Source organism: Dendrobates tinctorius, unplaced genomic scaffold, assembly GCF_039654945.1.
Source record: "Dendrobates tinctorius isolate UK_male_01 unplaced genomic scaffold, ASM3965494v1 ptg000018l, whole genome shotgun sequence".
Taxonomy (NCBI): Eukaryota; Metazoa; Chordata; class Amphibia; order Anura; family Dendrobatidae; genus Dendrobates; species Dendrobates tinctorius.
The window spans coordinates 8,885,628-8,913,340 of NW_027361686.1; the positions used below are offsets into that span (position 1 = coordinate 8,885,628).

The following is a 27,713-nucleotide window of genomic DNA, read 5'->3' on the forward strand; positions in this document are numbered from 1 at the left end:
CACAGACCAACGGCAGGCCGGCACAGCCCCCCGGCAGGCCGGCACAGACCACCGGAGCCTGCACAGACCCCCTGGCAGGCCGGCACAGCCCCCCGAAAGGCCCGTACAGACCCCAGAGAGGGTGTACAAGGCAAAAACAGGGTTTTTCTTATTCCGATACCAGAAGTCCCATAGACTTGAATGGGACTTCCGGTATCGGAATCGGCGATACCGATACTTTTTTTTAAGATCGGCCGATCCATTCCGATCCGATACTTTGAAGTATCGGACGGTATCGCTCAACTCTAGTGCCCATATAAAGGAACAATTTTGAGCAATGCTCCGGGTGTTTCCTACCCATAACACAGCCTAACACAAAAAGGCCCGAAGCCAATTATTTATAATTTTGCCACTTTTGGGCGACTCTCATACGGCCTGTCAGCCATTCTCCGCTCACGATCTACTGAACTTTGTTCAGGAGACAGAAGTGACCAAACATCTATGTAATCATTAGACCAAATTTTTTTCTAACATCTCCTGATCTAAATAAGAGCCCAAAGGAGCAACACCACAATAAAATACGTCCCTATGAATATCGGAACGCGAAGGTGGAAGGGGGGTAGCAATCTTGACCTTGGACAAGAATTTTGGGTTCAATCTCCACCCAAAAACCTGAACCCCCATGCTCCCGCATAATTGAACTCAGTAATGCAATTCATTTTTCATTTTTGCATGTTATGGGGCTACAGTGTGCTTCCTTTTTTGCTTGAATGCATATGAGTTGGTGACTCTAGGCTAAGCACCTGTTTACACAATTTTTATGCTTGGATATGACGGTCAGTTTTTGAAACTTACAAAACGGGACTGGCCCCGAGCCTGTCTGCTGGCCAGGGGCCCTGTAGTGAAAGGGCTGCATGCTCGTCTGGCACATCATAAGACGTAACCAGTCTGCGCCTCAGGGGCAGGAACCGCCTCAACATTGTGTCCTCTCTGTTCCTTATGAGATGTTCTAAGAGATTGCTGATTCCTTACATGACTACGACCATGAGACCCCGATGAAGATGAAGAATGATAGCGCGAAGACCGTGAACGCCGACTGCATCTAGAAACTGATCTCTTCCTTCGTCGATGGGTGTGAGGACTAAGGCATCTAGATCTTCTACCAGAATCAGAAGACGTGAAAGTGAACCTGTAACTTCTCCTTCTTCTGCCACTCCTCTGCCTTGGATGGTCATCTGGCCTTCCAGTAGGCGCTAATACTAAAGGGGCTGCCCCAGATGATGAAGCAGCCATCACTCCTGTATGCTGGGAAATACCCAATGACCATGAATTACCAGCCAGACCCGAACTGGCCACCAGGTCCCCCATGGAGCCCCAGGCTGCAAGTGTGTATCAGACACCAGTGGTAAAACACCAGCAACTTGAACAGAGGTACCCAAACCTGCTGACAAAGGAGGTGCAGTAACTGGCTGCATAGGGTTAGACAGGTGGGACACCAAAGACATGTGGGGTAAAGTCTGCTGGCTGCTTCCAACCTGCTGTAAAGGAGTCGAATGTGAGGTAACCATGCCCAAATTATGAGGAAGGGGGGCTACATAATGGTTAATTGGTACTGGTTCACTCCCTTCAAGCGCTGAATAAGCTAAAAAGCGCTCACCATTTGACTGAGGTAAAGAACATGGCTGCTGACTAGACCCCCTCCCATGCCCAGCCTCCTCCATAGAGGAAGAGTACCCCCAGTTTTAATATATTGACCGGTTAAACCATGGGCTAACAAGGCATTTGGTTCCACAGCGGCTCCTAGTACACAAGCAGCCGGTGCTCTTCACTGTGACACAGTCTGAGGGAAAAGGGACCCAGGACCTCGCTGACCGAGTCCACTGCACCTCACTGTGTTCCCGCCCCTCCTGCCTCTAACATGGCTGCGGGGCGGGGGAACAAAAGAAGCACCTTCATCATCCGCAGGTGATAACGTCAGGCCAAGAGATACCCGCGATACCCAGGCAAGATGGCCGACGAAGGAATGGGCTCAGACAGACCGCCAAGCGCCATATGAGGGCCATGGCAACTGCACCCAGCTCTGGCAAGATGGCTGTGAGCCAAGCAGCTCACTCCCTCTGAACCCTCTCCCTAACGACAGCATCAAGGGAGGATGACATGCCTCACCAGGATGCGCTCACACCAGGTACCAGCTCAGCTCGCTGCTCCAGGTTCAAAGAAGCAGAAAACGCCTCAGGCAATTCTTTATGTACCCACCGGGGGGGGGAACCCCGATCCAGGAAGTGACACTGTCTGCCTCACTCTATCATACAGCAGGAGAAAATTGCCATTAACCCCTTCCTCACGTCCCAGAGGAAAAGGGGGAAGAAAGGGGTGAAAATCCCCATCATAAACTGGGCTGGCCAGTCAGGGGGCCCCAGGCAAATAAAGCTGGGCCCCCGCAAGAGCACAGTGATATAATGGTATGGACTGAGGGACCAAACGACAGCAGCATTCCTCCCATACAAGACACTCCGAGAATGAGTTAACATGTAATGCTGCAGACTTGGCAGAGTACTCCGTTGCCACATGGCGTCTTGGGCAATAGTATAACAGAAGCTGCCTTGGTGCTGCTACTGGGGACATTTTAACCATGTTATACACAGAACGCCCATGCTCCAGTTTTCACCCTGGGAAGCTCCTGTATCACAGCTGCCCAAAAGGAGAAAATAATTCTTTCTGCTCTATAATCATACTAGTCCTAAAGTCATAGTCATAAAGTCCATAGTAATTATATTGATGTAGCGATGCATGACATCAGTGATTTGGATGCATTACACCTACACTGTCATTTCACTAATTGCTGATATATTTATCAAAAATGGTGTTGTTTTAAAGCGCGTATGAATGATATCATCATTATCTCTTAGAATACAACCAATTCTGCCTGGCAAAATGAAGCATATTTCCTAAAACATCCATATTAGAAAGTTCCAGTGTCTTCACAGCACCCCCCTCCTCCCATCCCATCTGGATGTGGTCCAGCAATCCCTCCCCTTACTGCAGTAAGGAGCTGCACATTGCGGCAGAGGGAGGCAGCGGTCTGACTACTGCAGTCACAGAACCTGTGAGCAGACTCAGGGAACAAGGTAAAGAGAGCAAAGATGCATGCATGCCATTGTACCAAGTAGGACACACATGAGGACCATGCACAGCACACTGTAAGGGTCATCACAGACCATCTGTATCTTTGTGTTGGGATGACTCACATATATGCATGAGACCAAGGGGGTATGTAGAGGGGTCAAGAAATTCTAAACTCAATTATGGAAGACAAGACAATCCGACATACTCCGTATCTTGATATTGTATCACCACGTGCTACGACTGTCTACTAAATACAAAGGGTTAAATGACAATCCATCACGGCTATATCTGCATGTACATGTGATTGACGTAGAAACATGTGGACAAGACCTAAGGACAGATTGACCTTCAGAAATGCCTCTATTTCATCTGGCAGATATCTCTGTTCTGTCAGGAGACAGGATGCTCCGAACAGACATCGAAAAACCGTCATCACATTGATTTCAATCTCCATATGCGATAGAGCAACAACGAAAGGCTAATAAAAAAAATCACAAATAGGTCAAAATATTACAAAGGACAATCAAGGGACAGATTGAATTGCACTTTTAGTCTTTTCTACATATCATATGGTAGGTAGAAAACATAATCCTTCCTGTTAGAAAAACACAAGAAAAAAAAAATGCAAAAATCTACAGAAAGCAGGAAACAGAATACTAGAAATATGTAGAAACGAGTGTCTGGTATCTGTTGTAACTAGAAATATTTGTATTGATACCTTTCTTGAAATATTTGTTTTTTATATAAATGTTATTGAGAAAAGATATATATTATATTAAAGCACATATAAAGCAGGTTGTCATTCTTCAAAAAATAAAAATTCTTCCTTCATCTCTAATGAACAAAACTCTGGGTACAAATGTATGAATATTCATTATTCAGGATTTTTTAGCATTTCTATTAATGATAAGTTTTACGCAAAAAAAGTATATAGATTTCCTGAAAGTCAGGAGTTGTGGCCACATGTGTCATGCTGGGAGAGTTCTTGGTAAAAGATATTTTACTAATTACAAGCTAGCAGTAGTTTTATTATATTTCTTATCGTGGCCCATGCTATCATTGTAAGCTGGCACACTATATGTCCCTAAGGCTGTGTGCACACGCTGCAGATTCTGCTGCGGATTCTGATGCGGATCTGCATCGGATTTGGTCCTGCGGATCCGCAGCAGTTTCTGCTGCGGTGTACAGTACCATTAAAATCAATGCAAAATTAAAACCGCTGTGCAGACAGTGCCGATTTTTCCGCGCGGATTTGCTGCGGTTTCAAAACCGCAGCATGTCAATTCTTTGTGCGGATTCCGCTGCGGTTCGGCACCTGCTCCATGACAGGTGTCAAACCACAGGGGAAACCCGCTGAAAAACTGCAGATAAACCACAGGTCATTTGACCTGCGGATTAACCTGCGGTTTTTGACAAATCCGCATGGATAAATCCGCAGGACAATCCGCAGCGTGTGCATGGTCCATGAAAATCAAGGTACACACAGCATGAGGCACATCGGCCGCCTGGCCACAAAGAAGGTTTATTATCTGGAAAGGAAATGTGTTATTATATAATGACATATTGTTTAAATAAAATGTTCCCTATTCATCCTTTGCAGGGATTTTTATGTCACTTTCCTGTATTCTTGCGTTGCCTTGTTGCCAGTTTTTGGCACGCACAGTTCATGAACTTTGCACAAAGTCAATTTTTCTTTTTCCCTTTGCCTTATTTTCTGGGTTTTTAGTATAAAAAGTTACTTGTTTTGCAAATTGTCACACAAGTGGCACTAAAAATATGTGGCATATGTCAAAATCAGTCCAGGGGAAATTGGAGGACATTTGCGACAATTGTTACTACAACTGATGAATCAAGTGAAAAGATCTGGAAATCCCAATCTGCTCCCAAAATGGCGAACATAAAGAAAAAATAGGCAAACACATAAAATAGGCTTTTTAAAAAGTGTAAATTAATAGAATAAGGGCAAATGAACCCCAACGACATGAAACAAAAAATATAAAAAATGTCAGGTACAAATACAACAATCAATCGGGCCCAAAGTGTTTAATACGGAGGACTCCTAAAAAAGAATTGTAACAAACAATAACTGTGGCTATTACAAAATGGAATTGTGCAATTTTTACTCTGGTTATTAAGCCTAACAATAAGCTGACACTTCTTATTATGTAGAGATCACTTTTCAGCAGTCATTATGAATTTAATGTAAGGTAACGCCTATGTATAGACAACAAAGAATCCACTACTCACAATACATGATGTTCATAACTCCCCTCCTCCCCATCCGTATACTATAATGTCTCGACTTATAAAAATTGAGTTGGCGGAGCCCAGTGTTGAGTAATGTTACCCCACCTCACAATCAGACACTCAGTTTTAAAATTGTATCTGCATCCCCACAATGTGGATACAAGTGAATACAACAAATGCAGTATGTCTGAGTCTGAGATCAGAAGGCGCAATGACATCACTAGCGTATGCCTGCTGAGTGGAGCCTCAGTCCCTCAAAGCACAAACTGGCACAGTGAATTAGGGGAACAGGGTTAGGTGAGTATTTTTAATTTGCTAGCCGATACTTCTGTGAGGGAATCATGCTTTGTGTATAGAAGGTTCAGTGGTGGGCATCATTCTATTTGCCAGGGAACTGTGGGGGAATCATACTGTGTTCTGGAGAAATGAGAGAGCATACTGTATACTTTGTGTGTGGGGTATTGTAAGGGTATCATACTGTGTGTGGGTGACTTTGCCATCATACTGTGGAGGGACACTGTTTGGAAATCATACAGTGTGTGCGAGAACTGTGGAGGAATCATACTATTTAGGGAAACTGTGTGGGCATCATATTGTGTGTGAGTGTCTGTGGGGGCATTAAACTGGGGGAAGGATTACTATGGAGGTATCATACTGTGAAGAATCGTGATGGGCCATCATACTGTGGGTAGAGGTCACATTCGGGGTATCATACTGTGAAGGGGTCACTGTGAGGGCATACACATGATATTGTAGTGGATTCACTGTAAATACATCTTACGTTGGCGCATTGACTGTAAGAACATCACACTGTGGTGAAGATGTCAATTTGGGTGCATTACACTGTGGGGGGATCAAACTATGAGGGATCACTGTGGGGACTTAATCATGATACTGAAGGGGGTCACTATTAGAACAAGAGAAATCCAGCTCAACGGACATGTGAACAAACTTCTTTCTTTATTCACCAAAAAGTGCTCAGCAGAGGTGGGCATCATTGACAGTTGACAGTTCAGCGTTAACAGTTACATGATTGATGTCACATATCATGCAACTGTCAACGCTGATGTTGTTTTACACTCTGCTGAGCACTTTTTGGAGCATAAGGAAAGAAATTTGTTCACAAGTTCGTTGACCTGGATTTCTCTTGTTTTGATTGCTCCACGCCTTGACACAGCGTTTCCTGTGCGCCGAACACCTAAGAATGCCTACTAAAGTCAGCGGGACTCTTTTCTAGGTCACTCTTAGAGCATCATTGTGTAACGGTGTTACTATGGGGCATCAGTGTTTGCAGTGGAACTATGTGAGCATCATACTGTGTTTGGGAGAACCGTGAGGACATCATACTGTATGAGGGTGGCTGTTATTCCTTCATACTGTGTGTTTCAGAACTATGGGAACATAATACTGTTTGTAGGAGAACTCTGGGGGCATCATACTGTGGGAGGGTCACTGTGAGGAGATTCAATGTGGAGGCATCACACTGTTAGGCGTCACTGTGGGGGCATCACACTGTGGGAGAGGTCACTTTGGGGGCATTATATTGCGAAAGGGTAAGTGTGGGGATATTAGCATGATACTGTGTGGGGGTCCCTGCACTGTAAGAGCATCATACTATGGTGGGGCCATTGAGGTTATCATATTGTGGAGAGAAATCACTTTGGGACCATTATACAGTGGGGAGAGGCCACTTTAAGGGTTTCATACTTTTGAACAGTCACTGTGGTGCATTCGTACTCTAGGTAAGGCACTGTGGAGGCATAAACATGATACTGTCTGGGGGTCACTATTCGAGCATCTACCTGTGGAGAGCTATCTTTGTATGTACCATACTGTGTGGAGGTCACAGTAAGAGCAACAAACTGTGAGGGGGCAATGTGTGGGCCTTATAATCTGTGAGGTGAAACTGTGGAGGTATCACACTGTGGGAAGGTTACTGTGGAGGCTTCATGATGTGTGTGGAGGAACTGTTGGGGTATTACTGTATTTGATAGAAAAAAAGTCATCACACTGTGCTGGGTGCACTGTCGGTGGCATACTTTGCTGGGCTTACTGTGGGGTCATCATACTGTACATTTGGCATTACTGTGAGGGCACATTATGTGGAGGAATTCATTGGAAGGTTATTATACAATGTCAATGGGGGCATAATACTCTATTGGCGATATGAAAGGGTCATTGTTGTGAGTGTCTTTATCTGTAAACAATGCTAATGTGCTATGACCTCGCCTACTCCATTATATATAAGAGGGATAGGTGTAGCTTAATTTGTATTTTTGCTAGGGGGTACAGTTATTTCTGTGCAAGCCCCTAAGTGCAACATGGCACACTGAAGATATTTCTATCCATTATTGCCATTCTGAACATCGAAATGTTCAAATTCATAAAATTATACTGTTTTATTTGATTTTTATTTAAACTTCCACTCATGATGAGACGGGTGAGCTGCGCCCAACGTTGGGAAATGCTGTGAAGAAATTATGTGATACAAGGTGCCACAATCTTTAATGTTTTCCGTCTCTGCTATTACTAATTACAAGAACCTGGAGCACTCAGTTCACAAGACAGAAAACTAGTATCAGAAGGAGCAGACTGTGCAGGACTGGGGTAAACAGCGCTCCAGCTGATGAGCTACTCCAAATTTCAAACAAAATAGTTTCAGAGCATAAAGGGGTTATAAAGCCTCACTCCTCTTCTTATTAGCATATGAGCCTTAATGCCCAGTACATTTTTTTTACATATTCTAGTTAAACATTTGCAACATGTTTCTAGCTTATGGTGATTTCTGTGTCTTTTTCCTAGCAAATGGTATAATATTATTTTATCAAGTTTAACCATATCTCAGCTGCTCTGTGAGCGGTGATCTGCAGCCTGTACTGTAATACTGATGACAGTCTGCGATCACTGTTCCCCGCAAACACTCATCTCACCCTGAACCTCTGCTCCCCCGGCACCTCCTCTCCCCGTTGGCTAATGTCATCACATGCACTGAGCAGTGTGTGCAATGACAGGGAAAATAAAGCCCACAGCAAATGCTGCAGGCTACAACAAATAGGCCCCAATCTCCTGCCACAGCTGTGACCTGCACAGCCCAAGTCACAGCTAGAGGCAGCAGAAGCAGCCTCAATGCAAGAGATGCGGTCTGACGGCGACCGCAGGCTCTTTTGCCCAAGGGCTGCCCTATTTGAGGTGTGCAAGTGTCATACTCAGACACTTACACCTCCCAAATACAAATGGCAGCCCCCAGCGACTGAAATAAAAAATAATTTAAAAAATGATTAAAGTTGTACATTTAATTTTGTATTAAAAAAAAAGATTATAAAATCAATAATTATTAATACAAAATGAAAAATTGTGGCACCTTCCCTTTAATGACTTTTTCAAAAGATTTGTAAAAGTTGTTTCAGTTAAGGAGATAAGAATGGTAGTGTGATTTTAATAGGGTTAATGACTATTAAATAAAGACACATAAAGCCTGGTTACTGACAAACCTGTTCTTTTTAAGAAAAAGCAGAAAACCTTAGAAAACGTGTTCTAGATACTGTAGGGATTCACTCTCTATGGTAGACATTAGGCCTTAGGCAGCATTCACACAGCCAATGCAATTATGGGTCAAACACATGCAGTTATTGCGTTTTACAGGTTGCACAGCACCAAAGCAAACTCATAAACATAAATCCCTAACCTTTTACAGATGCTACCTAAACAGAACAAACTACTCATACACAGCTGAGCTCGCTCCAACTCAGTCAAACAAAACAGTTATTGTCCATAGCTACCACTGATATTTGCAGTTCTCTGCACAAGGCCTTTGCAGACACTTCTCAGAGTGGGATTCTGGCTTGCCTCTTTCTTCAGCTCCAAGACACATCCAGTCTGCGCAGCTTCCCAGAGCTGACGGACTTACCAAGCCTGTTCATATGATGAGCTAGGATTTAACCCTAGCCTACTTGGCATTGCTACAAACCCTTCCACTCTGCCCAAAGCAGAGGGTATGGCACCATCTGCCTACAGGGGTCCACTTTACCAAAACTGACTTTGTAAGGGGGCTAGCCAGTTTTGGATTGCCTTCTCTGAGACTACCTCTAGTTGACCCTCAGGAATTGCACAGGGCTTTAAATAAATCCGAGCACGAGCGTCATGTTTGATGACACAAGTTTAACTCCAAGAGCCTGCCTCTATTTTTGGGTAGCAGTTTGCCGGCCATATTGACTTTGGGAAGGTGACAAATTTCCTGCTACTTTCAGATCTGGAAGGATGGCTTCTGATCGGGCCAACCAGCCAGAGATTTTGAGCAATTCCCTTTTCTTCCAGAGCTTTAGTAGGTTGCCAATATATGGTAAAGGTATTCCTTTTCCTTGGCTGGTGTACTTTACAATTGACCTCTCCCACCTTTTCCAGAACCTGCCATTGGGTAAGGAACTTGTTCTCCCCATGGGTATGTTATGTATTTGGGTTCGAACCTTTGAGCTTATGCTTTGTGGTCAGCTTCTCTGTCCACCAAGCCACAGCAGATACGCCTTTTCTTTTGTTGTTTAGTTTCTGTTATCCTTGCTTCAGTCTTTTTAGGGTAACATGTGTTTTTATTTACTCATTCACCTGCCCTATCACCTTTCAGGTGCAGCTTTTTATACTTTCCCCACTGCTAGTGATAGTCTCATTTGGATGTCCAGCCATACTGTTGCAGATTAAGCCAGTCAGTAAAAGACTAGCAAGGGTTTATCTTTTTGCTGTTTATGTTCTTTACCCTGCACCTATCTTCTGTTTCTTTTTAGGAAGTAGGCAGTATTGTCTCTAACAGTACGTATTTAATCCTTTATTTTTTATTTTGTGGTTTCTTTTGCTTACTCTGAAATCTCTTCTGTTTCAGCAGACTTTCCCTTATGTAGGTAATTTGCACTCTGTTAAACAAAAACAATGAAGAGGGCATCACCAAATATTGGGGATCAACCCGCAGCATGTGTAAATTGCAAGTATGAAGATACAAAAAAATGAACGACACATGCTATGAACACAAGGATCACTAAAAGCTGCAATTTGTGCAACAGTCTCACCACAGGCCTGCCACTCCTTTTATCCCTGTCTTTTTCCCAGAACCCTTGCTACAGCATTTCTTATTCAAAATTTTTATTGTTTTATAATACAATACACAGCTAAAACAAACATATCAACAGGTTCAAACGAACACACAATATGGAATAGTAACTATTGAAATACAGAATTGTTTAGTTACATGAAAAAAAACAACTTCATACAGTATCAACAGTAGTTTGCAAAAGACAATTGACAACCTGTTAAACTAAATAACAAGAAGAAGAAGAGAGAGAAAAGAGAAGAAATGTTTATAAGGACCATGAGGACAAATCACTAAGGCAAACGGAGTATGAACTATGATACCGGCATATCAAATATCATAAATCGTAAAAGGATAAGGTAGCAATTATCTTAGCATATTTTGGCACATTGATGAGGATAAGAAGGATTCCCACTGAAACCAGCTACAGCATTTCTTATTCAGGCTTTATTACATTTACTGCTAAAATCAGCTTGTGGTGAGACCACTGCACAAATTGCAGCTTCATTGATTGTGGTTGTATATACATGTCTCTCTAGGTGTTTATTGCACTTAGCTGTTTTTGCCAGCTATTCATTCTAATAGGGGTACAGTAAGTCATGGTTTGACATGTGATCTAATCTGTATTTGCAGGACATACTATTGGACATCTCTATTGTGGGATTCTTGTGGGGGATTTCATGGACTGCCTATACTTTCTGGCTGATTCCAGGTTCTGGGTTGCACTATTTTTTGTATTGCCTAGTTGATACTTTCTATCAGGCCGTAAGACTGTCTGGCTTTTAAAATTGTGGAATTTTGTATTTTTCTTATGTCAATCATGGACATTTTTAAATGTTTTTAATTTGTTTTGCAGTTTGTTTCAATAAATCTTTATGTTATGTTTCTTCATAATTTGCACTCTGCTTTGCCCTCCAGTCCTTTAGGAGGAAGGTGAAGCACTCGACGGCCTTTCAGGCAGCATAGGACTGAGTGAGAGAGAGAGGTTTTTTTTGTCCGGCACCCAGACAAAATTTCGGGTTAAATCAGTGTCTGGAGGATCCGCCGGCCAAAAAAACGTTGCAAGCTCCGTTTGGAAATCTTTGAGGATGTTGACGGACAGCAACATTTTGGCGGATCCGCACAAAAACGGTTGCAACGGACGGCAATCCGTCAAGATCCGCCAATAATGAAAGTCAATGGGGGAAAAAACGGATCCGCAAAAAAATGGCGGTTCCGTTTTTTTTTCAAAATCGGTGGATCTTGACTGATTGTCAAAAATGGAAGTGTGAAAGAGGCCTAACAGGGCACTAACACAAGTACCCGATCCCTAGGCTTAAATTGTCTCACTCATACTAACCGATTATATCACCAGGATTTTACTTCTTGGGCTTTGAAGAAGCTCTCTTTTACCTGTCCCTTCACTTTGGACCCACGACTCAACCTATAATTATATCTGGTCTCTTGTGGAAACCGAATATTGGCTCCTGTCTCCTCGTAAAACCATTTAAAGGGAACCTGTCAGCAGTTGTGGCTGATATAAGATACGGCAATCACCTTTCAGGGCTTATACACAGCATTCTATAATGGTGCATATAAGCCTCCGATCCGACCTGTAAGAGATGAAAAATAACTTGACCACTCACACTTGGTGGGACACATAACCACAGTCTGTGCGTTCATCAGTTTGGGCTATGGGATAGTTCTTAGAATCTCTATGGATACAGCATAACTCCACCCCCTTCCCAGGGACTCGTACATGCAAAAGTGTGGCCCTTACCAAGGTCGCCAATCTTTCTGAGTCCAGAAGTCCCGTCACTTGGTCACCATTCACAGTCAACTGGCATTCCTGACACATATATAGAAAACACTTTTTGTCTCATAAAATACGTATTACCTGTTCCCAACTTTTTGCACGTGTACATGCCAAGTGGCCCGCTTAAACTCCTCACCCCGACGTGCGTTTCGCTGTCAATGCTTCCTCCACCCCCTTGAGGAATCATTGACAGTGAAACACACGTCGGGGTTCAGAAGTTTAAGCGGGCCACTTGGCATGTACACGTGCAAAAAGTTGGGAACAGGTAATATGTATTTTATGAGACAAAAAGTGTTTTCTATATATCTGTCGGTGAGTTGCGACATGGTTCAGTTTATGTGAAGCACACGGCAGTATTTGCACCGTTTAAGTGCGCCCATTTGCCCATGTGTAAAGCATGTACTCCATTGAGCTATGCGGTTTACTGCAAAGTCATGTTTTTGAACTGAAGTGCTAATTTTTAGTGCATGTTATACAAATCGTATTTATGAGGACATGTGGCATGTTGCAATATAAATAAAAAAAGAGGAGCGCTAAATAAGGAACCTTTTTCTAATGAGCATACATATAGAATAAAATGAGGAAAAAGTTTCTCTGGTAAACTATGTTAGTAATTGCAGCTTAATAATGCGCCTTTTACTCATGTGAAAAATTATGCAAATGCAGTTTGTGAGACCCTGCGTTTTTTTGTAATATCATACCTTTGTATTAAAGCACCAATTTAACTATTTAGTGCTATGTAAATTATATCTTATGAGGCCGTGGGGTTGTTTATTTTATAACAATCCTCTTTGAGCGCTAAAAGGAAACATTCCTAGTATTATGACTTTATATACCGAATTCTGACAGATATATATTTGCTAAAATATGCTAATTATTTTTCCTATGTTTCCTAACTCGTGCATATGCTAAACTCTGATTTTTCTAATTATTTTTCCTATGTTTCCTAACTTGTGCATATGCTAAACTCTGATTTTTCTATGGTATGAGGCATCCTGTTTTATTAAATGTTTATATGTTGTTGAAATAAAATTTGCATTTTAATTAATTAGTGTTTCTATCACACTTTTCCGGATGTAGTTTAATTTCTACAAGGATCAGTATGCTCTATTGATATTTAAAGTGTGGCCCACTCCTCAGTGAAGGAAATGGGCTGGGGTAGTGTGCTTATCAATAAATGATGCTTGCATAAGGATTCAGAAAAGGAGATAGATCAAGTGTAGATAAAGGATGTGGTTAAAGGATGTGGTAAGTCAGGACTGGTCACGGGTATTCTAATAGTTGTTGTGCAATGCCAAACAAATAATACGGGCCAGATTCCCAATAAATATATAATCTAGATAGATTTCATCAAAACCAGCTAGTCTATTTAGGCAAAATTAAATTCATTGCTTACCCATGATAGGATCAGCAGACTGTGAGTGCTTGCCATGACCACCCCAACGCGCGTGTCGCATTATTGCTTTCTCAAGGGGAGACACCTAAATGGACAAGCTGGTTTTAATGAAATCTACCTAGATTATATATGTCTCTAACCACTATAACTATGATGAGATGGTTTCTGAATATTTGTATGAATTGTCTTGAACATAGTAGTTCTCATTCTGAAACATGATTAACTCAAATCAATAGCATAGCTAAAGGGGAAAAGGAAACTAGTCAGCTCACAAGTCTTCTGCAGGTTTCTCTGATTGAGTACGCACTGAGCTGCCTTGATCAGAGGCATGGTTCACAATGAAAAATGGAAGAGGAAAAATCTCCAGGGTGTAATCCAATAAAACCAATTCTTTTATTCAAGACATATTAAAATGTATTTATCAAAAATACAAATGAACAAAGGAAAGGAAGGATGGGGTCCCCATAACAACCAACACGTTTCAACCTCTTGCGGTCATACCATGACTAAGACTGCAAGAGGTTGAAACGCGTTGGTTGTTATGGGGACCCCATTCTTCCTTTCCTTTGTTCATTTGTATTTTTGATACATACATTTTAATATGTGTTGAATAAAAGAATTGATTTTATTGGATTACACGCTGAAGATTTTTTTTCCTCTTTCATTTTTCATGATTAACTGAAAAGTATATACTAGTTAATATATTTAAGATTTCTTTTTTTTTCTGCTTAGGTGCCAATAAAGAAGAAACATGAATTATTTACTGCCAATGATGACACTAGTTGCTTGTAAGTAATAGAAAATGAGGATAAAATTGTCTTTATAAATAAGAGACATCACCAGGTCATTGAGCTATGAAGCTGGCCAGGACCTCTGGAGAGTGCTGTCACCTCCTAATCCTTGCCAGATTAACACAGTGCTTACTAGCTAGACAGCAGCGGTGGTCGGTTTCCTAGGCAACTAGCTTTAAACAAAACTGTTACTATCTTAAAAATGGCTTCAACTTTTAGTAAACAGTAAATTGCAAAAGTGCTGTTATTACAAAGCCTACCACACAATATCCATCTATGAAGATGGGAGATTCTCTTGTCTGTGTGAATAAGCACCAGGGCCAACCCTTTGCTATTTGAAAGAGATCTGTGTCCACTAAAAGGCTATTTTGGAGGATAGTTATAGCACAGGTATAATATGTATGCCCACAGTACAAGATAACAGAGGCCTGTACCCTAATGTGGAAGGTGTGGGTAATGGAGGGCTGGCTGAGCAGTATTTTGGCACAATCTTTAAGCTTTTTTTAGTAAAAAAGAGTTTTAATGCCTGGGAAAAAAATTACACTTAGCATAACTTTTTTTAATTATTTTTTATCTTTTAATCATTATTTTGCAGTACTGCAGGCATGCAGTGCTCAGAAAATTACCAGGTTCACAGCTTGCCTGATGGGTCGTGGCCCAACGCTCCGGTTAGACTGCCGTTATATGAACATTACCAACAATATTCTGCGCTACGAATTCCGACTGAAGCGTAGAAAAGAGCCTGAGATCATCCAGAGTACCATAAACCTTCATCACTTCAATGACAAATATCATAACCGTGCCAGTGTGTATACTGAGCGTGGCCTAGTGCAGCTGCACATTCAGCGTTACAACACCTCTGACTTGGGCCAGTATACTTGCAATTTAAACATCCCTGAAGACCTCACCATCAACCAAACAGTCTCCATCAACGTCAGTAAAGGTAAATTGAGCGGTACATTGAGCCAAGGCTAATTGAACAAATTCTGTGCATGTCACAAAGTATCATAATGAAGTGTATGGGGTCCTCCCGTTCTCCTTTGGCAACAGATTTCAGAGAAGAGGAGGATTGGCCAATGGATTTCAAAATGTCTGATCCTGGGGTCAAGGAGTGGATTTTCTTCTCTCTTTATTAAGATCATATGTACTCATGGCAGAATTAAGACATACACATTAATTAGCTGCCAGCCAAATACTCCTGTGGTGGACAGCGATATTTCATGCATGCTTAGTTTAGCCATGTGTGCATGTGTTCTGCGTTGTAAAAGTGCAGTAAGCTGCTGTTAGAAACCTATGGAGTCGCTTTTCTCCATGAGAACATGATCGGCAGGTGAACTACCTGATCTTTAAAAGGAACCTGTCAGTAAAAACCTTCCTAACCCATCTACATGAGCACGCTGGTCATAGGAAGCTGAAAAAAATAATACCTTAATATCTATGATCCAATGTCTTATTCCAGAGAAATTCACATTTTTCTTATTATGTAAATGAGTTGTTCAGACCTATGGGCTGGACATAGATTTCCCCAAGAATCTGCAATCATAGATGATTTTATATGAAAGGGAATGTTACCAATGTGAGACATGTAATGACTGACAGTCCTGATCTCACTGCAAAGCTGTGAGTGATTACAGCTAACTGAACTTTGTCTCATTACAAACACCACTGCAGTTGTACAGTAGCTCTCCTCGCCTACTGTCAGCTCACTTGTAATCCCTCTCCCCAACACTGGCTATCTGTGAGACTGAACTTGAATAAGTGTCAGTTGCAGTGAGGTACAGCTCTGCAGCAGAGCTAACAGCACTATGAGCGGACAACTGCTGTTGTAGATGTGTTTGTAATGAGACAAAGAGCAATACTGCTGCATGTGATTATAACTGTCCACTATTACATGTCTCACATTGGTAACTCCACCATTCATAAGAAAAAGAAGAGAAGATCAGTGTCTGGCCCATAGATTTTAGCAGCTCATTTAAATATCCGCTATGACATGTCTCACTTTGGTAACTCCCCCTTTCATAAGAAAAAGAAGAGAAGATCAGTGTCCGGCCCATAGATTTTAACAGCTCATTTATATATTAAGAAAAAATGTGATTTCTGCTGAATAAAACATTGTATCTGTCATGATCCATGCTGGATCAGGACTGATAAAAGCACAGGTAACCTTTTTTTTTCTCTGGCTGTGCTTAAGTTTGGTTTTTGCCCCCGTGGCCATTTGGATTATTGCACTGTGGTGTCGTTTGTTCTAAGTTTGCCCCCGGTGGTGGTGAGCGTCATTGCACTCTAGTTTCTTTAGTTAAGTGCACATGATTATAATGCAGGTGTGATTGCTGGCTCTGCTATAAAAGAGCCACAGGTATTGCAATCAGTGTTGGTGATAGTGTTCATTTCAACCATCCTTGGTGGAGGAAAGAGCTGGAGAGCGTTCCTTGCAGCACTGTCTTAGCCCTGGTGTGAAAGGAGTCATAGGGAATTTCCTTGTAGCTCTGACAGAGCTTGGTGGCAGCGATGCAGGAGGAGAGCTGCATGCTGGTGGTGGACTCTGTTGCCAGGAGCAAGTGCAACAGAGTAAAGCTAAGTGGTGTTTTCCTGTTTGTGTTTTTGCTTAGTGTGTATTAGTACAGCGGTGGGGCCAGTGCCTGCACCACCCAGCTCCCTAGCAATGGATAAGTATAGGTTGTGCTATGGCGACAGGTTCCTGATTGGCGCCCGATGCGGAACCGGCATAGGGAACGTTAGGAGCGTTAGGGACACTGACTCAGGGGAGTGCAGAAGGTCTCCACGTCCACTTTCCCTATCGCAGAGCCCACCATTGTAACTGTTTCCCTTCCCTTTTGTCTTGCTGTTTTAGTTACCGGCCTGCGAGCCGTGTCACACAGGACAGTATCACGTGTTGCGTCCTGTTGTTCTAGTTACTGGCCTGCTGGTCGCGTCACACAAGACGGGTCCTCGTGACATTATCACCAACCAAACTTTTTTTTCTTCTGAGCCATGGACCCAGTTCAGCCCTTTGCCCAATTGCTGTAGACCCTTACTAATGAGATTAGGGGGCTGCGCGCAGGGTTGGTGCGGCAGCTGCGGCTGTTGGTGGGCTCTGGGGGCTTGGTCCAAGAACAAGCTCAGCCAGAATCCAAGATATCCCTCCCTGACAGATTTTCTGGAGGGAGACATCAATTCTTGGTGTTTCAACAAGCCTGTAAATTGTATTTCAGGCTGCGCCCTCATTCATCAGGGAGTGAAGAGCAACGGGTGGAAATCATTATGTCCCTTCTTAAAGGGGATCCCCAATCCTGGGCATTCTCCCTACCAGACGATTCTCCATCTTTAGAGTCCGTGGACGAGTTCTTTGCGACTTTGGCGCTTGTGTATGGGGATCCTGATGGCGTCGCCCTGGCGGAATCCCAAATCCGTAGGTGTAAACAGGGAGCCCAGGTCGCTGAGGAGTACTGCTCAGAGTTTAGGAAATGGGCCACTAATACTCAGTGGAATGACCCTGCACTTAGGAGTCAATTTGTGCAGGGTTTGTCTCCAAAGTTGCAGGATACTCTGGTGCAGTACGCCGCCCCAGGTCTCTGGAGGCCGCCATGTCCCTTGCCATCCGGGTGGATAGACGTCTTAGGGAGAGACATATACAAAAAGTGCCCCCTGATGTCCTCGCTAGGGAGGAGGACCCACCAGTGCGGACGGAGGAACCCAGACAGCCCAGTGTTGTTGATACAAAAAAGGGGGTGTCTGCGGCTTGTCGTGGTGGGGAGGTATGCTTTTCCTGTGGGAAGCCTGGCCATTTTATGAGAGCCTGCCAAGTTCATGCCAAGTCTCCTGACGAACCCATGCAAGTAGGAGGAGCTAGTTTGTATTCGGAGCTGCCTACGGTTCGGGGAGTGGTGTCGGCATGTTTGTACTGTGGGCAGACTGGTCATGTCCTGAAGGCTTGCCTATTGCGCTCGAAATTATCTGTGCCATCTGAGAAGCCACATTCCCCTGGTCGCTTGGAGGGAGGTGACCAGGGAGTATACATTTCCTCCATTTTGCCCTCCCAAAGTACCATGTCAGCAGAGGTCTTGACTGGCGGGGTACCGGAGGTGATACTGGTGTTTGTGGACAGCGGAGCAGGAGTCAGTCTGGTGGATGCTCGCTTTGTCCAGACTCATGGTATAAGGTGTAGGACGCTAACCCAGCCTATAAGCGTCCAGGCCATAAACTCTGTTCCACTGAGCCAGGGGAGCTTGACCAAGGTCGTAGAGAATATCCATCTGCGTATAGGACATCATGAGGAGTACTTGTCATGCTACGTCTCGGAGGGAATGCCAGTACCTATTGCTTTAGGCCTCCGTTGGCTGAAGAGACACAACCCGGTAATAGATTGGCGGGCGAGGAAAGTGGTCAGCTGGGGGCACTCGTGTGAGGGCTGCTGCCTAGGAACTACTGTCTCTGCTGTCTCTCTTCAACGGACCCCTTCCTCTCCAGAGAGGGCAGCAGATGTCCTGCAGGAGCGTAGGTGCAAGTCTCAACCCTCGCCCTTGGCCAACCCTGGGAGGCGCAGACCTCGTGGTGGAAGGGGTTGGAGAGTGGTGTACCCCTTGGTGAGGTGCGGGGGTGTGAGTGTGGTGACACAGGGGGACGCCTCTGTTGTCAATCCCAGAAAGAGTTCTCCAAGTGGTGACAAACGAACGAGTGGCAATAAACGTTCACATCCGTACCTGTGTATGAATGAGCGTGTATGGGTGGCCACCAAAAAACATCCAGTGGAAGTGTGTTGTGGAGTGTTACCAGCTAATACCAAACATACACATACACAACCCATTCCCCAGGTCAGTGCTTTGGAGATGTGTGTTGCCTCCAGAACATACGTTGCCAAAACCAGCGGGCTCGTTTCTCATCAACCTGACATGCAGGTAGTTGCTGGGGAGAACTCTGGGTCTGGGCATCCCCGCTGTAGGTGTTTCCCTGATGGGGAGCGGTCTTGAGGGTCCAGAGGCCCCTCATTAAGGGGAGGGTACTGCCATGATCCATGCTGGATCAGGACTGATAAAAGCACAGGTAACCTTTTTTTTTCTTAAGCTATGCTTAAGTTTGGTTTTTGCCCCCGGTGGCCATTAGGATTATTGCACTGTGGTGTCATTTGTTCTAAGTTTACCCCCGGTGGTGGTGAGCGTCATTGCACTCTAGTTTCTTTAGTTAACTGCACATGATTATAATGCAGGTGTGATTGCTGGCTCTGCTATAAAAGAGTCACAGGTGTTGCAATCAGTGTTGGTGATAGTGTTCATTTCAACCATCCTTGGTGGAGGAAGGAGCTGGAGAGCGTTCCTTGCAGCACTGTCTTAGCCCTGGTGTGAAAGGAGTCATGGGGGATTTCCTTGTCGCTCTGACAGAGCTTGGTGGCAGCGATGCAGGAGAGCTGCATGCTGGTGGTGGACTCTGTTGCCAGGAGCAAGTGCAACAGAGTAAAGCTAAGTGGTGTTTCCCTGTTTGTGTTTTTCCTTATTGTGTATTAGTACAGCGGTGGGGCCAGTGCCCTAGCAAGGGATAAGTGTAGGGTGTGCTAGGGCGACAGATTCCTGATTCGCGCCTGGTGCGGAACCGGCATAGGGAACGTTAGGAGCGTTAGGGACACTGACTCAGGGGAGTGCAGGAGGTCTCCACGTCCCCTTTCCCTATTGCATGGCCCACCGTTGTAACTGTTTCCCTTCCCTTTTGTCTTGTTTTTTAGTTACCGGCCTGCGAGCCGTGTCACACAGGACAGTATCACGTGCCACGTCCTGTTGTTCTAGTTACCGGCCTGCTGGTCGCGTCACACGGGACGGGTCCACGTGACAGTATCACAGATTTTAAGGTATCATTTTGTTCAACTTTCTATGACCTACATGCCCATATAGATGACTTAGGAGAGCTGATCCTATTAAAGGATACCCTTTAAGGCCCCCTTACACATTAGACTGACAACACTCAAATTCACTGATATTTGGGTTCACTCAATAATTCGATGTGTGTGGGAGCCTCTCATTTCTCACCAGATAGATGATGCTATGTGAAATAAGGATCTGGCATGTTCAACATCAGACTGCCAATCCTTTTGTTCTAAGCAAGATAAGCCTAGGATTCTGACAGAGGCACTCATAGAGAACACAGGATCACTAGGCAGAGCGGGCGCTCATTTGTATGGGAGAGTCGGCAAAGATAGCTGCCAGCTGAACCGTCACTCAAAAATCATTCGGCCTACAGCTTTCATGTATGAGGCCTCTTTGGTCCTTTTATAGTTTTTTTATGTTATGCTGCACGTGGGGACTATTAATAAGGACTTGTCATATAGTAATATGCAGTATGACTTGACACAGTGATTCTATGTATTCAACTCGAAGTGAACAAATGATTGACACATTTCCTTCTTTTTCTTCTTACGCAGAGAGGCTGGAGAGATGTGGTGCAGTCAGTCTCCTTGTCCTAAATACATCATGGACTCTCATCTCACTCCTATTCCTGCCCTTACTTCAAGCTGGTGGCTTCCTGTAAAGATTGGTCAACATTTCAAGAAATCATTTCTTTCTGTTTCATTATGGTATTGGACAAGATGAAAAATGTTCCAATGTCATTACCAGAAAATTCTTATGCCCTTGTCCTATCTTTATTCAGTGCAATGCATATGAAATAAATCAGGTAAACATTCACTACTATATGCAAAAGTAATAGTCAGATGTGAACATTTGTAGGTTACAAGATGGATCTCATATATTAAAACTGTATGAGCAAAAATTAGGTCTCGTTACCCATTGCAACTGGAGATTAGTTTCCAATGAAGTTAGGAAAAAATAAGCCAATGTCTAACAAGTTTCTATGGTCTCGGAGACACTTTGAAGCCCGAGGTTCCAGAGGCTTCTGGCATAAAAATCGCTGTATGAAAAGCAACTCATCATAATACTGCTTTGATTTTCAGCCTTACCCTTGAAAAATTGGTACAGTTGCTCTGGGTAATGCTGACACTTTTTCATACAGCAATTGTTATCAATGTAAAAAGAAAAGTTCTAATAATGCAATATAAATATATGATAAAAACCCAGTATTACTTTTAAACTACATTTTTATATATTTTTTCTTCTCCATCTCTCTAATGTCTTCTTTATACATTATATTGTAAAGTCTTCGATTTGTATCAATTTCACTAACTCACCGGATAAAGTTGGCCATACAATGTGTCATTCGGCAGACAGCTGTCTCTCCCGGTTCCTCCATACACACGAGTGTTCATGTGCTGCTGCAAGTAAAGCAGAGAAAGCTGCTACCTGAAAAAAAGGATCAGGCATTAAAATTTGAACTTCCCTATCCTTCTCTCCCCAACATCATCTGTCAGGAAGCCCCATACACATCCAATGGTTGTCGAGTGAAATTGATGGGTTCGGACATTCATCTCATATGTATGGATGGGGGACTTAAAGACGTTGTCCACTACTTTATCATTGATGACCAATCCTTAGGACAAGCCATTAATGTCTGATTGGTCAGAGTCCGACATTCGGCACCCCCGCCGATCAGCCCTTCTTGGTGTCGACGGCAGCCAGACGGAGATTCTCAATTGCAGAGCTGCTCGATCTTTTGATAGTGGCCACAGCAGGGTTCTGCATCCACTATCAGAAGACGGAGCAGCTCCAGAGGTCATCAATAATAAAGTAGTGGACAATCTCTTTATGGTTGGAATTACATATCAGATAGCTGTTGGCCAAATGCTAGATCAGCCAACAACTTTCTCTCCTGACTTTTTCTCCCCGCCCATCTACAAGCCTACATAGCTTGGCCGAACCTACATATATTAGTAGTAGAAAGGGGGTATTCCACAGCTGTCAGACTCCTTACTGGGGCTTTTCTTCCTGAAAACAAAATGCTGTTGAAATACAACTGTCTGATCCTTATTTTTGTTGACTTTTGCCTTTGTGTTAAAGTAAGGAAGCCCCAATTCCCATTAGATGGTCACCCTGCCATCTACACCCCAAGGGCTCTTACAGATGACCATATTTTGGTCCAAGTGCAAATTGACAAACATCAGATCGTACTCACACCAATCTTATTCTATGGGGACGTTAACATGTCTGATTTTTTCCTCACAGCAAGCTTGATTTGCATCTGATATTCAGATGATAGTCGGCCATGCAAATCAGTGAGTGCATGGAAAAAAATCAGATTGCACTTGGATGATATCTGAGTGTAGACCAATTTTCACAGACTGACACAATGGAGAAGATGGAGATATTTTTTTTCCATCTTCTCCTTATCCAAGAAAATTAGATCATACTGTGATCAAACTCTGATCTGATCAAACACTGATTAAAGTGTGATTAACATAATTGGCCTGATTCTGTCTGATGTGACCCTAGATAAACGGACGTAAATGGTGCTAAATGTATGTCTTCCAGTTCAAAACAGATATAAATCTCAATTACAGTGGGGAAAATAAGTATTTGAAACACTGCCGATTTTGCAAGTGTTCCCACCTACAAAAAATTGAGAGATCTGTAATTTTTAGCATAGGCACACTTCACCTTTGAGAGACAGAAAATCACATTGTAAGATTTTTGCATAATTAATTTGCATTTTATTGCGTGAAATAAGTATTTAATAAAATAGAAAAACAGAACTTAGTATTTTGTACAGAAACCTTTGTTTGCAATTACAGAGGTCAGAGATTTCCTGTAGTTCTTGGCCAACTTTGCACACACTGCAGTAGGGAATTTGGCCCACTCATCCATACAAATCTTCTCCAGATCTTTCAGGTTTCAGGGCTGTCACTGGGCAACATTGAGTTTCAGGTCTCTCCAAAGATTTTCTATTGGGTTTAGGTCTGGAGGCTAGGCCATTTTAGGACCTTGAAATTCTTCACAGACACTCTTTAGTTGCCCTGGTTGTGTGTTTTGGGTTATTGTCATGCAGCCATGACCCAACTTCAATGCTCTTACTGAGGGAAGGAAGCAGGTTGTTATCCAAAATCTCACGATTCATTACTCCATCTATCCCCCTTTCAATACGGTGTAGTCATCCTTTACACTTTGCAGAAAAGCACCCTCAAAGTATGATGTTTCCCCAAACATGCTCCTTGGTTGGGATGCATTCTTGGGGTTAAACTCATCCTTCTTCTTCCTCCAAACACGGCGAGTGGCATTGATACCAAAAAGTTATATTCTCGTCTCAACTGACCACATGACCTTCTCCCATGCCTACTCTGGATCATCCAGATGGTCATTGGCGAACTTCAAACGGGCCTGGACATGAGTACGGGGACCTTGTATTCACATATGTTTGAGACTGTGGTCCGATCTCTCGTCAGGTCATTAACCAGGTCACCCTATGTAGTTCTAAGCTGATTCCTAACCTTTCTCAGTATCATTACCCAACGAGGCGCGATCTTGCATGTAGCCCCAAACCAAGGAAGATTGACAGTCATCTTGTGTTTCTTACATTTTCTAATAATTGTGCCAACAGTTGTTGCCTTCTTACCAAGTTGCTTGCCAATTGTCCTGTATCCAATCCCAAACTTGTGCAGGTCTACAATTTTGTCCCTGATGTTCTTAGACAGCTCTTTGGTCTTGGCCATGGTGGAAATGTTGGAGACCAAACAGGTGTAATTAAGACAGGTAATGAGTGCAGAGTAGGAGGATTCTTAAAGAAAAACTAACAGGTCTAAGAGAGGCAGAATTCTTGCTGGCTGGTAGGTGATCAAATAGCTATTTCATGAAATAGAATGCAAATTAATTGTGTAAAAATCATACAATGTGATTTTCTGGATTTTATTTTTTAGATTCTGTCTCTCACAGGTGAAGTGTACCTACAATACAAATTACAGACCTCTCCATTCTCAGTAGGTGGGAAAACTTTCAAAATTGGCAGTGTATCAAATATTTATATCTCAGCGTCAATTTATTTTGCAGAATATATTAACAATACAGAGTATGTTAGCGCTATATAATCAAGCAAGATAAGAAAAATGTAACTTTATATACCGTAACTAAATAAATAGCAGAGTCTAAAGCAAAGGGATGAATGATATCATAGAACTAAACAGTTTTCCTAATGAGAGAGAGAGGATCATAGCAACTTGATATTATTATTGGTCAATGCAAAATTCACTATGAAGATTATGGAAAAGCCTTAACAAGGATCAACTGTGCTTAATGCAAGTATGCAACTCAAGCAGGAGAGTAGATTTCCCAAAGTGATATCCGGTGAGAGAGCTAAATAGCAAAGTAGGTATATGAGAGAATTGCAGAGCTTACTACTCAGTAGTTAGGTAGGATTTATCTCTGACTTTGCCAAACTTTTAACATGTAATAAAATGAATATATATTGCATTTAGACTATATTTATTTCCTTCTAAAACAATCTCCTTTTGAGTGAAATTGCATACTGCAGAATTGCTGTAATGCATAAGGTTAAATTTGCAGGAAAATCCATGGCAGAAAAAGCTTTCATAATGTGAACTAGATGGACATTCCCATCTCTGCCATTCATGGCTGACATAGAAGATTAGTGTGTAAGTGCAGGTCAGAGGAGGTTGAGTCTTCTGAGGTTAGTAACGATACAAAGTTGCAAAGCACTAAGCACCACTGTTGTTCCTTAACCTCTATCTGGATCACAGAGGCAGAAAACACACGTAGCAACTATACTGCCATAAAACCCCACTGCAATGAACGGGTGCTCAATCCATTAGAAGCAACATTTTAGGAGCAAAAAGTCTAGAAATTCTTCTCAGAAGATTAAAGTCCTTAAAAACTTGGAGTTTCGACTCAGTTTCTGCTCCAAGAACTAAATGAAAAGATTCAGACCTGGATTCATCAAGATCAGAGTTTTCTTTCTGGTCTTGATGATGGGCATGTTAGGGAGAATGCCCCTGATTCGTTAAGAGTAGTTTGCCTCTTAATAGATCAGACGAGGCACGTAGTGGAATGCTATTGTGTGTGCTTTAATCACAACAAATCTTACTCCAGTCCATGAATTTGATGAGTTAGGATCACCACTCCCCTGTCCTACTCCAGTTCTACTCAATTTGCTGTAGTTGGGTAAAAATAGCATGAAATCGACCAAAAGAATCTTGTGTTGCACAAAACAATTGCGACTATTCAAACTTTTTTCACTGGAAATCTGTTTGCACAAGGATATGTGGTCATTTTTTAAGCCAATACGTAACCAAGCCATGATTCAGCATGTTTTACGCGCCGCTGCTCTGCCTGTAAAAAAGGGCCATCAGTAGATCATGGTCACCTTGAAAAATGAGAAAAAGTAAAATAATAAAGTAAAAAGTTGTCCTGCTTGAAATATTTTAGTCCATTGTCCCAGTGACTTCTAAAATTACAATAAGAGCATTACTTACCCTTCCAGAATCAAGTGAAGCCTCTTTGTGGCTGCTCAAGTGTTTGTTGATCGGCTGCAAAGATAAAGTCACCTTGACAGTGCTGCAGCCCTTCACTGAGCTCAGTGGCTCAGCCGTTGTACACTGCATATGCCACTGAGCTGAGTCATTGACTGCAGCACCTTCGATGTGACATTACGTCTGCAGCCAATCAACAAAGACTGGAGCAGCCGCAGAGTGGCATCACTGGATCATGGGAGGTTTAGTAAATCTAAGTGTATAGGTCACTGGGCTTATGGAATAAAAATATTTCAAAAAGGAAAATCGCTTTTAACTTTGCACAAAAACTAAGAAATATACAACCTTTTAATTCAGTGCATATCTTAAAATACCATCATTGTTTTTCAAAATATGTTTTTACTGTCCTTGCGTGAGTTGCAATATTGAAGAAGTTGCCCACTACTTGGCCAACTTCTTGTCATACCCCTCGCTTGGTCTATACTTACCTCCTGTGCAGGCACCGTTCCCACGGTGTCAACATTCACTCTCACGGGGCTCCCATGCTGTTGTTGTCATACGTGACTCTGGTTCCCATTCAGCACCTATGTCACTGTCTCCGCCCCTGTCCAATGAAGAGGAAGTCCAAGATCAGCTGCAGCCCATTCATGTTCGATTTCTCCGAAGGCGGAGATAGTGAAACCAGCTCTGATTGGGCACTAGCATCACGTGTCACAACACCGCATGAGAGCATCAGGAGGACGAGTGCCAACACCGCGGGAATGGCGCCAGCACGGATGGAGAGCATAAGCTTTATTATTTTATAGGGGCCAAACATTTTGATTGAGAAGATGTTGTCCTAGTAGTGAAAAACCCCGCTCTATGAAAGACATAATCACATAATCAAGTAATAACATTAATGATTATCTTGTAAAAAGTCACATTTGATGTTGTCACCAAATGTAACAAATGTACAACCCAAAATTTCCCCTTTCTGTTCATCTACAAGAATGTTAGTTTCCTAAATGGTAACTTTGTCAGTCTCCTATATGATATCTTTGATCTTATACTATATATACACAATGTAGTATACAATGTATGGAGATTAGAATATATAACCTTTCGCAGAAAATCACCGTCGTGTATTATGTACGTTGCTTTGTCGTTTTTTTTTCATATAAGTGTCCTTTGTATATATTTTTTTATTATTAAATATATCTATACTATGTGCATACAGTATATAAAGTCAGCCTATGATCCTCTTTTATATGACATTAAAGTGAGGGAGATCTGTTACGTTAAAAATTATTTCATTAAGATTTTATGTTTACTAACCAAAAACCACCAGTGGTCTAGCTACACATCTAGTTATTAGGGAGATGTGTACGTCCAAACGAGGAGATTTTAATGAATATCCCATCATTTTGTACTTCAACAACACCCTAAATACCCCAACTGTGACCACACTCGAGGGGTACACACACAGAGTCATGTCATGCTCTATTGGATGCTGTGTCATGAAGCCATTTTCCCACAAGAATAAGAGAGAATTACATTGTCATTTAATAGCATTATATGGCAGTGTATTGCTGTATGGCTTCACAACTCTACACAAAGGACACAAAATAAACACTTTTTAAGAAACTCTAAAGAAAATGAACAATGTGAAGAATGGAATAAGTCAAAAAAGTCACTTTGCATGGATAGTTAAAAGCAGGACCATAGAAACCACCTGAACACCACAGTATTGTATATTATACTATATTATAATGTATGTATGTATATGTAATCATGGAATAACATATATGGAAACAAGGAGTGAAGAAAACATGAGAAAATGTTTTAGGGTCCTCAAAGTTTTACTCTGATGAAGACTAAATACTCTCCTGGCATTCTCTCAAACAAATTCATCGGGTCGTCATCTTGAATGACTTTGTCAAAATTTAATTGTGAAATTATCTGCCTTCAGAAACTTT

The 27,713-nt window shown here is 42.5% G+C and overlaps 1 protein-coding gene across 1 annotated transcript; it reads left to right on the forward strand.

Moving 5' to 3' along the window:
- Positions 1–3,013: 3,013 nt before the first annotated feature.
- Positions 3,014–27,045, forward strand: THY1 (Thy-1 cell surface antigen). Its single transcript, XM_073566435.1, has 4 exons — positions 3,014–3,107; positions 14,350–14,405; positions 15,004–15,351; positions 20,815–27,045. Exons 2-4 carry the CDS (start codon positions 14,369–14,371, stop codon positions 20,919–20,921), a joined length of 492 nt encoding a protein of 163 aa, XP_073422536.1. The 5' UTR covers positions 3,014–3,107; positions 14,350–14,368; the 3' UTR covers positions 20,922–27,045.
- Positions 27,046–27,713: the final 668 nt, after the last annotated feature.